Below are 12,363 nucleotides of genomic sequence, written 5' to 3' on the forward strand. Positions count from 1 at the left end.
AGGTTCTCCTCCCAGAAAGACAACGAGCTGGCCGACGTCTTGGCCATGAACATAGCTTCCACATCATGACGAGACTCTTGGCTGGCGCCGCTGGATTGCTACAGAAGGAGCTGCACCTGGAGAACATCACCTCTGAGGACAGCCATCCTTTTATATCGTTGTCCCAAAAGCTGGAAGATCGCCATCGAGCTGCCAATGACTTTATGCGCACTGTTCAGGCCTTTGAGACGCTGAACATTGATGCAAAGGCGGTACGTGGAATCTGGAGCATTTTGGCGGCCATTTACCATCTTGGCATTGCGGGTGTCACGAAACTGGGCACTGGATCAACAGCCCGAACTCAGTTTGCCAATCCCACAGCCGCACGAAAGGCCTCAGGTTTGTTGGGCGTGAATCTGGAGGATCTGTCATCAGCTGCCTTTGGTCTCACCCAACCAAACGCCCCCAATGGCGGTCTAAGTCCATCGAAATCGCCCACCTCGGACACTGGACACGAATGGGCCTGGGAATGTCTCGAGGCGTTGGTCATTGGTCTATATTCGGAGGCCTTGGCTGCAGTAGTGGCATTGATCAATCGTCAGATCTGCACATCTGCCCACACCATAGCTTCAATTATGCTAATTGACACGCCCGGCTTCCAAAATCCAGCCAGCTGTGGCCAGCAAATGGGTGCTACTCTAGCGGATCTGCGTCACAACTATCTACAGGAGCGTCTGCAGATGCTCTTCCATCACACCACACTGGTGGCTCCCCGCGATCGCTACGCCCAGGAGCTGGTAGAAATAGAGATGGACCAGGCTTCGGAGTGTCATCCGGGACCGTTGATCTCGCTAATCGACAAGGCACCTCAGAACCATGTAGTGCGCTCGTCCCAGCGAGATTTACGAGAACATGATCGTCGAGGCATGTTGTGGTGAGTACAATGTTTTAATAGCTTACACTTCAAAATGCACGGCAACCATTTATGTTCTAGGCTACTGGATGAGGAAGCTATCTACCCAAACTCCAACGACGACACATTCCTTGAACGTTTGTTCTCCCACTACGGTGACCGGGAACATCACAGCCTGCTGCGCAAATGCGCAGGTCCGCGACAATTTGTACTCCACCATCTGCAAGGCACCAATCCCGTGCTCTATGCTGTCGATGGTTGGGTGCGTCATAGCCGGGAGCACCCAGGTATTCGGAATGCTGTATCCCTGCTACAGGACAGCAGTCGGGAGGAGATCAACCGCCTGTATATCGGCTCACTGACCCGCGGATCGGGAGCAATGGTGTTTTGTGGCTCTTTTGCAGGGCTGGAAGGCACTCAGTCACTTCGTCGCGTGTCTAGTATTCGTCGCTCCTTCACAACGGCCGGAGTAAAGCGAAACTCTATCATGCTGCAGGTGAAGTTCACCGTGGATGGAATTATCGACACGTTGCGCCGCACTGGAACTCACTTTGTGCACTGCTATCTGCTGCAACATAACGCTGGCAAACACACCAAGTACACCGCCAATGGATCGCCCAGCTCAGCTGCCGGTCAGGTGTCCAGCGAGGAGGAAATGGTCAACGTGCCACTGTTAAGGAGTCAGGTGCGCCAAAGATCAGTCTCATAATTAATAACACATATTTAATTATTTTTTTTATTTGCTTAGCTACGTGGCTCACAAGTCCTAGAAGCGGCTCGCTTGCATCGCCTTGGTTTTCCCGAATCAGTGCCATTGTTGGAATTTGTCAGGCGTTTCGGTCTTTTGGCCGGGGATTTGGCTAGCAATAAGGATGTGAGCGTGGAGCAGATATTAGCTGTCAATGAACTGGATGTGGCCAGTTATCGCATTGGACCCAGCCAGGTGAGTTCTAAATCATATTGTCTTTGTTTAAGTTGTTACCAGAGTTTACGGCCTCCATATTAATAGTTATAAAATTCAAATGTTAAAAAATCAATGTGCAATATTGATTTGCTTTATATAATTAGTTATTGCAGTTTCTAATTGTGTCAGCAGTTAGTCCAACAGGTTATTGTAAATGTGTATTTCGTCTCAATTGCTGATTTTGATGGAATTGGCAGCGGCAGTCGATGAACCAGTTTGACTGAAGCCTCTGTCTTTTCCCCCCTCAATGTTGGCTCTTGATACCACGTTCCTATAAGATTAATTACTCGCAGTCGAAGGCAACTCCCATCTAATTGTTTTTACTCACTGGTAATAAGGTTGGTTAATCCGAAGAGTTGACATTGACTCAACACGTTCGTTCAATAGTTAATGAAAATCAAGACGGACCAAATAATAGGCTGAGCTTAATTACCTCCATAAACCTGCGGAGTGATCCACTTTTATTATAAGATATGCCGAATGATTACTTAAATGTAAAATAATTTTTGACTAATTCGAATTCTTTGGGTGGATAGATTCTTGTTTAAGTCTAGGCTTATTTATATAAAAAAAAGCATCACTTTTTGGTCTGTAGCAATCGTGGTTTCCGTTGATCTGGATCTATCCAATTGAACGCCGGTTTGCTGTCTCCCGAATAGTGGACGGCCGGGGTCGTTTAATGTGGACCAGCCCATCGCTGGTGCCATACGGAGATTGCGGCCGTGTGCTCAGATAAAAGATACCTCTTTTGGGGACTGCCGGTTCACCGCCCATGAACTCGTTGCCGGTGCATGTATTCACTGCATATTTTCCGCTGCCTCCGACGTTGCAGTTGCAGGTGGCCGATAGCACCGATTTCGCTGAGCTGCAGCGCAAGGCGGCAAATGATTTCGGTTGGCGGACTGACTCGGCAAAGTAGAACATGGCCGCGAAGTGGTCGCAGACAAAATCAAACTCCGTAGCCGTGGCGTTGGGACAATGTGGCTGCCCGAGGCCCCAGTTGGCAAAGAAGGAGGCATGACTGAGCTTAGTACTCGGATTGCCGAGCAGCGTTAGATCCGTGTGAATTGACTCCACATACAAGGCATCGTTGACATCCAGCCTCTCTTCGGGTCCCAGGCTGAGTTGCGTGAGACCAGCGGGATCCAAGGCGAAAATGGCACCAAGGCGATTTGGCCTTAACAGCTTTCCCGTCAATCCAGAGATGTGACTGCCGGCGCTGTGTCCAATCATGTACATTTGTTCGTAGGGAACTCCTGTGTTATCATGGAGAAACCGCAGCATTTTGGCCACATTGGCAGCTATCGACGGAAGCTGCTTAGACACACGTGGATAGCTGATGTCCAACGACTGGCGACTCCAGTCCAGAATTATGACGTTGTAATTGCCCCGGGACAGGTAGGCATCCTTGATGGCGGCATTCGAGCAGGTGACACTCTTTCCCGCCCAGCCATGAACTGAGACCCTAAGAAAAAAGACAACATTTGATAGTGCTCTATCAATAAAAACTAGCCACAAAAATTACCTAACTGGCCATTTGGGATTGAAGTGCGAGTTCCTTAGCATGGTCAGATCTCCTGGTCGCAGCAGTTGACGCTCCTCCGGATTGAGGGGCGTATAAAGATCGTACCGCAGCAGCTTTGTTTGCGAAGGACGCGGCCTTCCGAGGAGGACGCCAGCTTCAGTGGTAATCATGCCCTGGATCACATCCGAAATGGACACCTCGCACTTGCCGGGAGCATAGGCAAAGTAGTCAACCGACGCATCCACTGAAATGGCGGACGAGGCAAAAGCTGCACAACGAACATATATATCGGATTGATGCGTTCAGAACTTACTTCCCGCTGCGCCAAGGAGCAGCAGGCACGTCCACAACCAGCAGTGTGATATATGCATTCCCGTTAACGAGCCCATAAACCGCACTGGCCAAAGCCAAAAGCCTGATGAAAATTCACGTCGAGGCGTCAATTAAAATTCACTTAAGTGCGATTTAAGGTGTTCAGTTGTTTCTCGAAATTCTGCCACAATTCGCGATCCAAATTTTATCACTCGCTCGCGCCGCTCACTAAAAGAACGTTCAATTTCTGAGCCGGACAGAGCTGATCTGAGCTGGGCTAACCTGTCGTGCACCTCCGAATCGTTACAAGCCTCGAACCGAAGTATTGCTAAATTCTAAACGGAGGCTTGGTTAAATAAAGACCGCTGCGTTCTGCCTCTGCCGCCGGCGACCGGCAAGGGCGGCCTACCAGCGGCGGCAGCGGAGGCAGCACAGCGGTCACTGTCATGATGAACGACCACTAACTGGTTGGAACGGCGGACTGGTCAGTACGCCAGTGCAGTGGCAGAAAGATGCAGTTTTTGTGGCTAAGTGCAGGCAAACACTTCACGGAGTGTCAATAAAGGGATGCTGGAGATCTATGCTGGTTTTAACCACCTTTTCAACCATAGTGGGTCAATAGGCTTTCACTGAGCACTCGGCTCTTCATAAGTTATTAATTTATGCATTGATTAAAAACGACTGTGCTAGCATAATATAATCGACACGCATATCTTTAACTGATTTACAGTTTTGGGTCGATAGCGCCATCACCAGTTGGTTGATCTCTGCCAGTTACCCGCTTATATAAGTTAGTCCGAGATATCATTAATATTAATTGGAAAATGATCGCACTCTGAGTCAATAATTTGATCTGTCATTTCGAAAGGGATTGTCCATTACAACATGATAGATTGAAATGGATTATATAAATTAAATAATTACACGCTAGATAATAGAAATAAAACGTGAATGTATTCTAGTCTGCATCTTACAGAAATTATAAGCCATTAGTTGTTAATTATTTGATAAATCATAACTAGCATTTGCAGTTAGATCACTCGCTTTCTGTACTCGTTTCAGATCACATTCCAATTAATAAAATGAGGTTGGTAAACAGAAGCCCTGGGCCTGGGGAGTCGTTGATCCCACTTAGAACTCTACACTTCCACACTTTTCACCTGACCCAGACGAAATGCGGCTGAGATTTTTGGGGACTGGGCCAAAAGATCCCAAGTGGGTTAGGGTTCAGCTGTGTTTTGCAAACCATTTAGCAGGTGTTAACTTGCGTTTACGACTTGCCTTGCTCTTCCTCTTTGCATTTTTGGCTAAAACTCATTCATGCTCATGCTTACACATGTATATATAGATTTCTTTAAAGATCGTTAAACCCGTGCGTGGCGTTGCCATTGTCGTGTGTGCTGATCTCGCGCCGACTTGTTACAAAAAGTTTATTGACAGGATTTACGTTTTAAGGCAAACACATAATGTGTGCTTATTGTTATTATGATTATCTCAAACGAAACAAAACGAAACGAGACGCAACGAAATCCGTTGGCATTGTTCCGTGTATTTGTCCAGCAAATTTTGCTGTTACTTTCAATCTAATCGAGAAATTACCTTGGAATTCGATGGCTGCCATTTGTCAGTCAACGGATATTGAAACGTTTTCCAAACTGCAGTCTCCTGTAATTGCTGATGGCATGCGAACAATCACCGCCTTGTCAGGATCCTTTCATTAACCGGGACTTACCCTGCAATTATTGCATTAAATGGGCACCTCTCAATCATCACGATCCCTTTCTAGGTGGATCCACCACAGCAGCGTTCACATTTTGAGGAAACCTCAAACTGGTTACTCATCTCCAGTTTGGGCACAGTCGAAGTAAGCATGACTTTGCTAAATGACCACACGTTTGATTTGTATTCAGCCTCTTTCACCAATGTTGTAGGCATTTTCTTTAGCTTCTAATCGAATTAGAATTGATGAAGGCATTTGAATAATTTATGCCTGAAATTAAGACTAATTCACATCGCTGCTTGGATGTTACTTCCCCAAAATATCGTAAGCGTAAACTAGAATTTCGTATGTGAGATATTTTAAATTCGCACCTGGCATACCATACTGTATATAATGATTGTATGTATTATGAACAAAAGCTTTGATTTTTTGAGGGTTATTTTTAGCTAAAATAAAAGGGCTCGATTTTATGGCAGTTAATCGATTTGCCTAATAAGTTTAATTTATTTAAATTATAAACTTCCATTTGCCTCTTATCAATATTAAAATTCTTACAAAATTCCACTTATTTACTATATATGGAAAACGGAAAGTGCCTGGTTCTAATGTCCTGTCCCCCGGTGTCTCGCCTGTCTGGGAAGATATCGGTTACGTGCAACATCTTTGGATTCACTCGGTTGCCCGCATGGGGCTTTTATTTCCTGTTCTCAGCGGTGCAACTGTGAATCGAACTGTGCTTTCGACTGGTCAGTGGTGGTCGGTGCCCAGTGGCCAGTGAAGTGATCGTAATAAAGCAACTTTGACGTCACTGGCAGCGATTCCAGTTTGCTCGTCTTCCCCAGCGACTCTTTCTCCTCTCGCCGATGACGCTGGATACTTTCACGGTCAAGTTCATCTCGGCATTGTTGCCTGTCTCGGCGTATAGAATTCCCCAGATGTAATCTCTGCGCCTGGAATGTGGGCTCCAGATGGACAGGGCTTCGCTGCATTTCAGTCGGACTTTGCGAATGGAAATTGCCTGAGCTCTCGTCGAGATGTGGTCGGATAAAAGCGCAGTTTGTTTGCCGTGGAGCGGCAACGCGAGTGTCGCCGCATCAGTTCGCAACAGTGCTCAAATCCTGAACCTATTCTATGGCGAGGGGCAGGAGGATTTTGTGGTGCCGCAGCCAATCCTGGGACTGCTGACCATCGGCTGTGCCATCGCCTGTGTCCGCATAGTACGTACGGGAAAGTGTCCAAATCCAAATCCCAGTCCGAAACCAATACCGATTCCCCCGATTATGATTACGAACACACGCACGGCGGCGTTGTCGCCCCGCAGACTTTCACCAAAAATGAAAAAGAAAGAAAGAAAAAACGGCAACCAAAACAAAAATCGAAAATGACGTTGCAACCTGCATTCGCCTCACTGGGAAACCACATTTGACCAGTGCACATTAAAATTTTTTTTCTTTTTGAACCAAAGTGAAATTTCCAGCGTTCGCTTTCATTAGAAATGGGGAGTGGTCCGTGGCTGATGGCTGTCTGCCTGCCTGCCGAACATGATTATGTAACTCGATTGAGGCGGGTTCTGTCAACGCCACAGAGGTGGGACTAGGGGGGAAATACCTATTAAATTAGCTCTCCCATTCGGATGGATGGGAAAATATAAAATAAAGCCCGAACCAAACGCAATCGAGACACGAAAACTTCATTAACGCCTCCCTTTGGAAGGGGGCGCGGCTGGTGTCTTTAGCTTTAATCTGCAGGCCCCCAGACGAGCCCTGCATACATATATACATATATGCGTGCATATGTAAACTAGTTTTTAATTATGAAACAATAACCAGGAAGCTGCCAGATATGCGTTTCGAACGGACCGCAGGCCGTGTAATCCCATCGACATTTGTCGGACTTGTTTACTTCGGTTATGTTTCTTGTAATTGCCTCGAAAGCGGTAAGTTGAGGGAAGCCCCAATGACATCGTTACAGCAGCTTCTGTCACGATCATGGTAATGATGACTATGACTGCGGGGGATCAAGGATTTCCTGATCTTCAAGTGCGACGTGCAATTGTTTTCACAGATTTTGTCGATACTAGCAGGGTTGTAATAAAATGTTGTCCGAGGTCGTTGTAAATTGATCACAATGTTCAATGAAATAAATTTCGCAACTATTAAAAGTCAACGTTAATCGTTCATATTTCAAATTGCATTCATTTTATTCATTCGCAGTTACAAAAAATGAAACATTTGTTGTTTCTACGTATTTCTGATTTGTTTGTTATTCATTTTTGCCACACACAAACAAAGGGCTACTGATGAAAATAATTTACATTTTATTATGATTGTCCTAGGTTTTAGCTCATATTAATGAAGCGCCTATAGATAGTTGGTGAAAATGAATAACAAGCCCATATAAAAGACCATTAAAATTTACCGGGTTATAGAACCTGCTCTGGTTAACGACCTTTCATCCATGTTGCAACCTCTACAGTCTAGACCAGTGCAGCCTAAACCAATATTTATTTGTCCCCAATGAACATGGCACTTTTGCCCCGTTCATCCGTGGATCTCTTTGAATCTTTTGTGAGGCACACAGGGCTTGTCCAATTGCTGGCAATGAAAAGGCAAAATGGAATAACAAATAAGTAGCCGAGGGCAGTTCCAGACCTAGTCCATTGCCTCACTTGTTTCGCTTTTCTTTTGTGATTGCCTTGATGGCGATGATGTGACTAATTATGCTGGGTAGCCGCAAGTCGAGCATGTGTGGCCAATTGTTGTTGCTGGTAATTAGCATCATTGGTCCAGCCGGAGGATCGGTGATTTGTTGGTGGTTGGTGTGGGGTCGCTGCTCGGTGGCTCTTTGCTTTGGTTGCATTCACTCGCCCCTTTCCCTCGGCCAATTACCAACGGCCGCGACCTCAGCCAAGTTTGTGTTTTTGTTGGTGCTTCGAGCTGTGTTTATGTGCCAGCCGTTTCTCGATAAGCCACTTTCGAATGCAGAGCCAGCATTTGGCTTGGACTCGGACACGGGCTCGGGCTGCGTCTGTTTGGCCAGCCAATTCAGTTGCGTCGCCGAGCCCGAAGAGAAAACACCTTACCACATCCGAGAGTCCCAGTAGCTGCCGCCCAAGCCGTGAAAGTGGTGGCCAGTCAGTCGCCTTCGAGTATCGAAAAGGAAACTGCAATTTATTGCGAAATTATATGCACTTTTACTCGCCGCTGTCGTCAGTCGCTGGACCATTGCTTTACATAATTCCGCAATGTACAAGCACACGGTCAAGTCCAAGTTGGGCCAGGTGCGCAGCAACCCGCCACCTCCTGCCGCTGCCACGCCCACAACCCACAAGCATGGATTGGGGGCGGGCAAGAAGTTCTTCTCCAATATTCGCCACAAAATCGAGGATAATTTGACGCCCAAGTTGAGTGGAAAACTATATTACAAGGGCAGCAAGCACACCAGATCCATGAGTGCACTCTGCACGGTGGATGGCGGATGTGTGGGTGGGAAGTATACCCCAAAGGTTGTGCCCACAAGTCCCGTACCGCTGCAAATGCCCAGCCAGATGAGCAGCAGTGTGTGTAGCTATGTGGACAGCGATGAGGAAAGTCACTTGAGCCTGAGTCTCAATTTGGCGCAGCAGTCGCTGGAGGATGAGATCTTCGCGGAGCTAGAGAAGGTGGCACACGATGAGAGCAAACTGAACGAGGTGCTTCAAAGCTTTGACCACATACTAAACGAGTATCCACCTTTGGAGGAAATTATGTTAGCTCCTCAAGAGGAGCTGCCCGCTCCACCAGCGGAGTTCAGCGATCGCCAGCCTATGTTGTCCAAGTCACACAGTACTCTGAGCATGGGCAGGACTAGGATGCAGGTCTACCAGTCCCCGGAATTGGCTGGATCTGTGTTGCTACTACGCGGAGCAGGAGGCGATTCCAGATACAACTCCCTAAGTGATCTTAGCGGCAGCAGGATACCGGTACGCAAACAATCGAGTCTGCGCAAGCGCAGCGAAAGTTTTTGCCAGGAGCAACCGATTTGTTCCAGGACATCCAGTAAACAGCGCACCCGGTCCATGCTGACCCTAAATACAACTGCACCTGCAGGAGCAGCCATTCCGAATGCTGTAGCCATGCCCAAGCGAGCCAACTCCAGCCTCGAAAAGAGACACATAACCGCCAGACCAGCGGCCAGGAGAGCAAACTCCACCCTGAAACCGGGTGGGATAAAGCCAAAATCACCCAATGCAAACAGCGATGAACTGCTCGTTAAGTGTTTGGCCAAAGGTCAGGAGATCCTGCGCCAGGTGGAGAGCATGAGTGCCAAGCCCAAGAGAAGCACCAGTCGCGGAGTAACCAAGGAGCATTCCCAGTTGGTGAAGAATAAGAAGAAGCTACAGAAGCTGCATTACGCCAACGAGGAGAAGATGGGCAGACCCAAACTAGAGTCCTGCAAGATTATACCGCCGAAGCTGGGAGAAACATCCGACAAAAATCAGGAACTACTCGTAAAAGTTGTCCAGGATGTAAAGATCGCACCACAAAAGAATCTAAAGAAACCCACGAAGGAAATCCGCGCAGAGCAAGAAGAGGATTCTGATGATTCGGGACACATAAGCAACACACAGCTCTCCACATCCACGAGTAACTCCACCGGTAGTCTTTGTGAATCTGAAGGCGATGAAGCGGAGGATCAACCGCCGGATGCGAAAAGCTGTACCAAATCCAACAAGATCGCGGAGCTTTTACAGAAATTTGAGGCAGCTGCGGCGGCTGGGAAAAAGAGTGCCACCGCCAACATGCACTGTCCCACTGTGGTGGCCAGCAAGGTAGTGGCCCAGGTGCAAGCTGTGCGCTGCATCCAGACACAGGTGGAGATCTATCCCACCTACACGAAAGAGGTAACTATGCGGCTGCACTGACTTGGCAGCGGCAGCGCCGATCCCGCTTCCGATCCTCCCCAGCCACTCCAATGTATGCTCTCAGCTGCATCTACTGTCCTGCACCTCTCTATATCTAACGCTATCCAACTTATGCTGTATATGGAATAAATATTTATTGTACAAATCACTTGCTATGGGTTTATCTTACCCCCTCTCCTCTGGCACTATCCCTTTCCTTTCACCGCCTTAGTATTGCTTTCCGGGGTCCTAACACCTGGTTTCTGGAGCACGCTTTCTGGATTGAAAGTGGCACTTTATATATTTTTTGGGGTTTCTAGAAATATCTTATTAATTTTATTTTGTATTTGCCTCTTTCTTTATTTCCTATAGTAATATTCTTATCGTTCAGCTAAACTTTCTCTTTGTCTAAAAAATTAGAATTATCGGTTGGCTGAATCCCAGACAAGCTCTTCATATGGCTCTTTATCGGTCGGTACCGACGGACCACTCCCTGTGTCCGAATGGTCGCATCCGAGTGTCCAGGCATCCGACCAACAGCAGATGACGACTGTGCCACACACAATCAACACTGGCCGGCACAAGACCGTTTAGTTTGCCATTTCACATTGGTTTACTTTCATTTTTGTCTACGTGCCGGGCATAATTAAAATTTCGAGAAAATAGTTTCTCGACTCGGTCGCGAATTCGGCGTTGACTGACAGAGACGGCCTGCCCATCCCAGGCCACACCTCGGAGGTGCGTCTTTCAGCAGCTAATTTGTATGGGAACCCGGTGGCCCTAAATATGCTAAACACATATGCGATGGATACAACCGTGGACTTTGTGCATTTCCACCTGCATGATCCGCCATTAGGAGGGCACCATTCCAGTGTGGTTATTGCCATATGGCAATATCTTGTTTACAATTTCGTTTTCATTGCCCCCGAATGCCGGCGACGTTGCTTCTTCTCACTTTCACACCTGTCGTCAGAGTGCGGAATCTTTTTGCACACAGGTGTTCAAATTGCTCATAATTTGAATTTCCCCCTTGTGCCACTCCATTAATCTGCATTATCTGAGCTAAGTCAGCCCACAGCCCACCTTGACCTTCACTTCCTGGGAATGATGTGATTTTGTTTTTCGATTTCTCGCTTTTCGCTCGACTCTTAATTTTATGATGAACTTAATAATTGAGGGGATACCGGTTAACCTATTCTTAATTCGTCTTAATTAACGTAACCAATTATTAGTATTAAACTCTATTTACATTTATTTAATTACTCGAGATTATGTGCTCCATTTCGGATTAAAGTGCTGATGATGAATTATAAACAAATTACTCATTTTAGGTTAACATTTCATTTGAGTTTCTGGTACTCGCCGACAGCACAACTATGAAATGTTTTGATTGTGAATTGTAAACAAATTACCACTGAGTAACGAATGAATTTCATATACCATTGCTAAAGATCTATTTAAAACTTATTAGATTCGCATACATATGTAATTTTTATTATATTGTTAAATATTGTACGTATTAGCAATTAATTTAATTTAGTCATAAAATCCTTGTATAATTCTTACAATCTCATACTTATGAATAAATACCTTGTTTGTTTCAGATCCTCTTCCGCTCAGGAGTTCTTAGTGATCTGGAAGCCAAGCGCGATGTCCTGCTCTCAGATCGCATTATACAGCTGCAAGCATTTTGCCGCGGCTACTTGGCCCGCAAGAAGATGTCCCAACGAAGGGTCCAGGTAAATAAGACCTAGCTATCTTCCAAGAGTATAGTAATCCATGTTATCGATCCCCTCAGGAACTGGCAGTGCGATGCATTCAACGCAATGTGAAGGCATTCCTTGCCGTTCGCGACTGGCCGTGGTGGCGTCTCCTGGTGCGGGTCACTCCCCTGCTCAACGTTCATCGCACCGAGGAGCAGCTGAAGACGGCTAACGAGGAGCTCCTAATGCTGCGAGCCAAGCTGGAGAAGATCGAGTGTGATCGCAGTGAGGTCAAGGCGGAAAACCAAAAGCTGGAAGCCAAGGTAAATATCAAAAATCCTGATGGACATGTGTTTTCGAGTGGG

General features: G+C 46.7%; 2 protein-coding genes across 9 annotated transcripts in view; one reads left to right on the plus strand and one right to left on the minus strand.

Moving 5' to 3' along the window:
* The window catches only part of LOC117143765 (unconventional myosin-XVIIIa-like), a 29,755-nt gene that overhangs the window by 8,989 nt on the left and 8,403 nt on the right, over positions 1-12,363 (plus strand). For 6 of the 8 annotated variants that reach the window (XM_033308586.1, XM_033308583.1, XM_033308585.1 and 3 more), the window contains 5 exons: positions 3-913; positions 974-1,577; positions 1,641-1,835; positions 11,900-12,034; positions 12,094-12,321. In XM_033308586.1, coding sequence (XP_033164477.1) covers positions 3-913; positions 974-1,577; positions 1,641-1,835; positions 11,900-12,034; positions 12,094-12,321 — 2,073 coding nt within the window. Of the gene's footprint in view, positions 1-2; positions 914-973; positions 1,578-1,640; positions 1,836-6,432; positions 6,631-8,448; positions 10,296-11,899; positions 12,035-12,093; positions 12,322-12,363 lie in introns of those variants that run through there. The other 2 variants (XM_033308594.1, XM_033308589.1) reach the window with 2 other exon arrangements.
* LOC117143769 (lipase member H) lies at positions 2,094-4,019 on the minus strand. Its single transcript, XM_033308597.1, has 3 exons — positions 3,695-4,019; positions 3,382-3,625; positions 2,094-3,321 (listed from the first exon to the last, which is right to left on the minus strand). The coding sequence occupies exons 1-3, from the start codon at positions 3,768-3,770 to the stop codon at positions 2,478-2,480; spliced, it is 1,164 nt and encodes a 387-aa protein (XP_033164488.1). The 5' UTR covers positions 3,771-4,019; the 3' UTR covers positions 2,094-2,477.

Source organism: Drosophila mauritiana, chromosome 3R, assembly GCF_004382145.1.
Source record: "Drosophila mauritiana strain mau12 chromosome 3R, ASM438214v1, whole genome shotgun sequence".
NCBI classification, from domain to species: domain Eukaryota; kingdom Metazoa; phylum Arthropoda; class Insecta; order Diptera; family Drosophilidae; genus Drosophila; species Drosophila mauritiana.

Excerpts from the sequence above, each read along its gene's own strand:
- LOC117143769 (XM_033308597.1), bottom strand. The coding sequence starts at position 3,770 with ATGGGCTCGTTAACGGGAATGCATATATCACACTGCTGGTTGTGGACG. Across the intron at positions 3,626-3,694 it reads GCTCCTTGGCGCAGCGGGAA|TGGATGCGTCGGTTGACTAC; the intron begins GTAAGTTCTGAA and ends CCGCCATTTCAG. Across the intron at positions 3,322-3,381 it reads AATCCCAAATGGCCAGTTAG|GGTCTCAGTTCATGGCTGGG; the intron begins GTAATTTTTGTG and ends CTTTTTTCTTAG.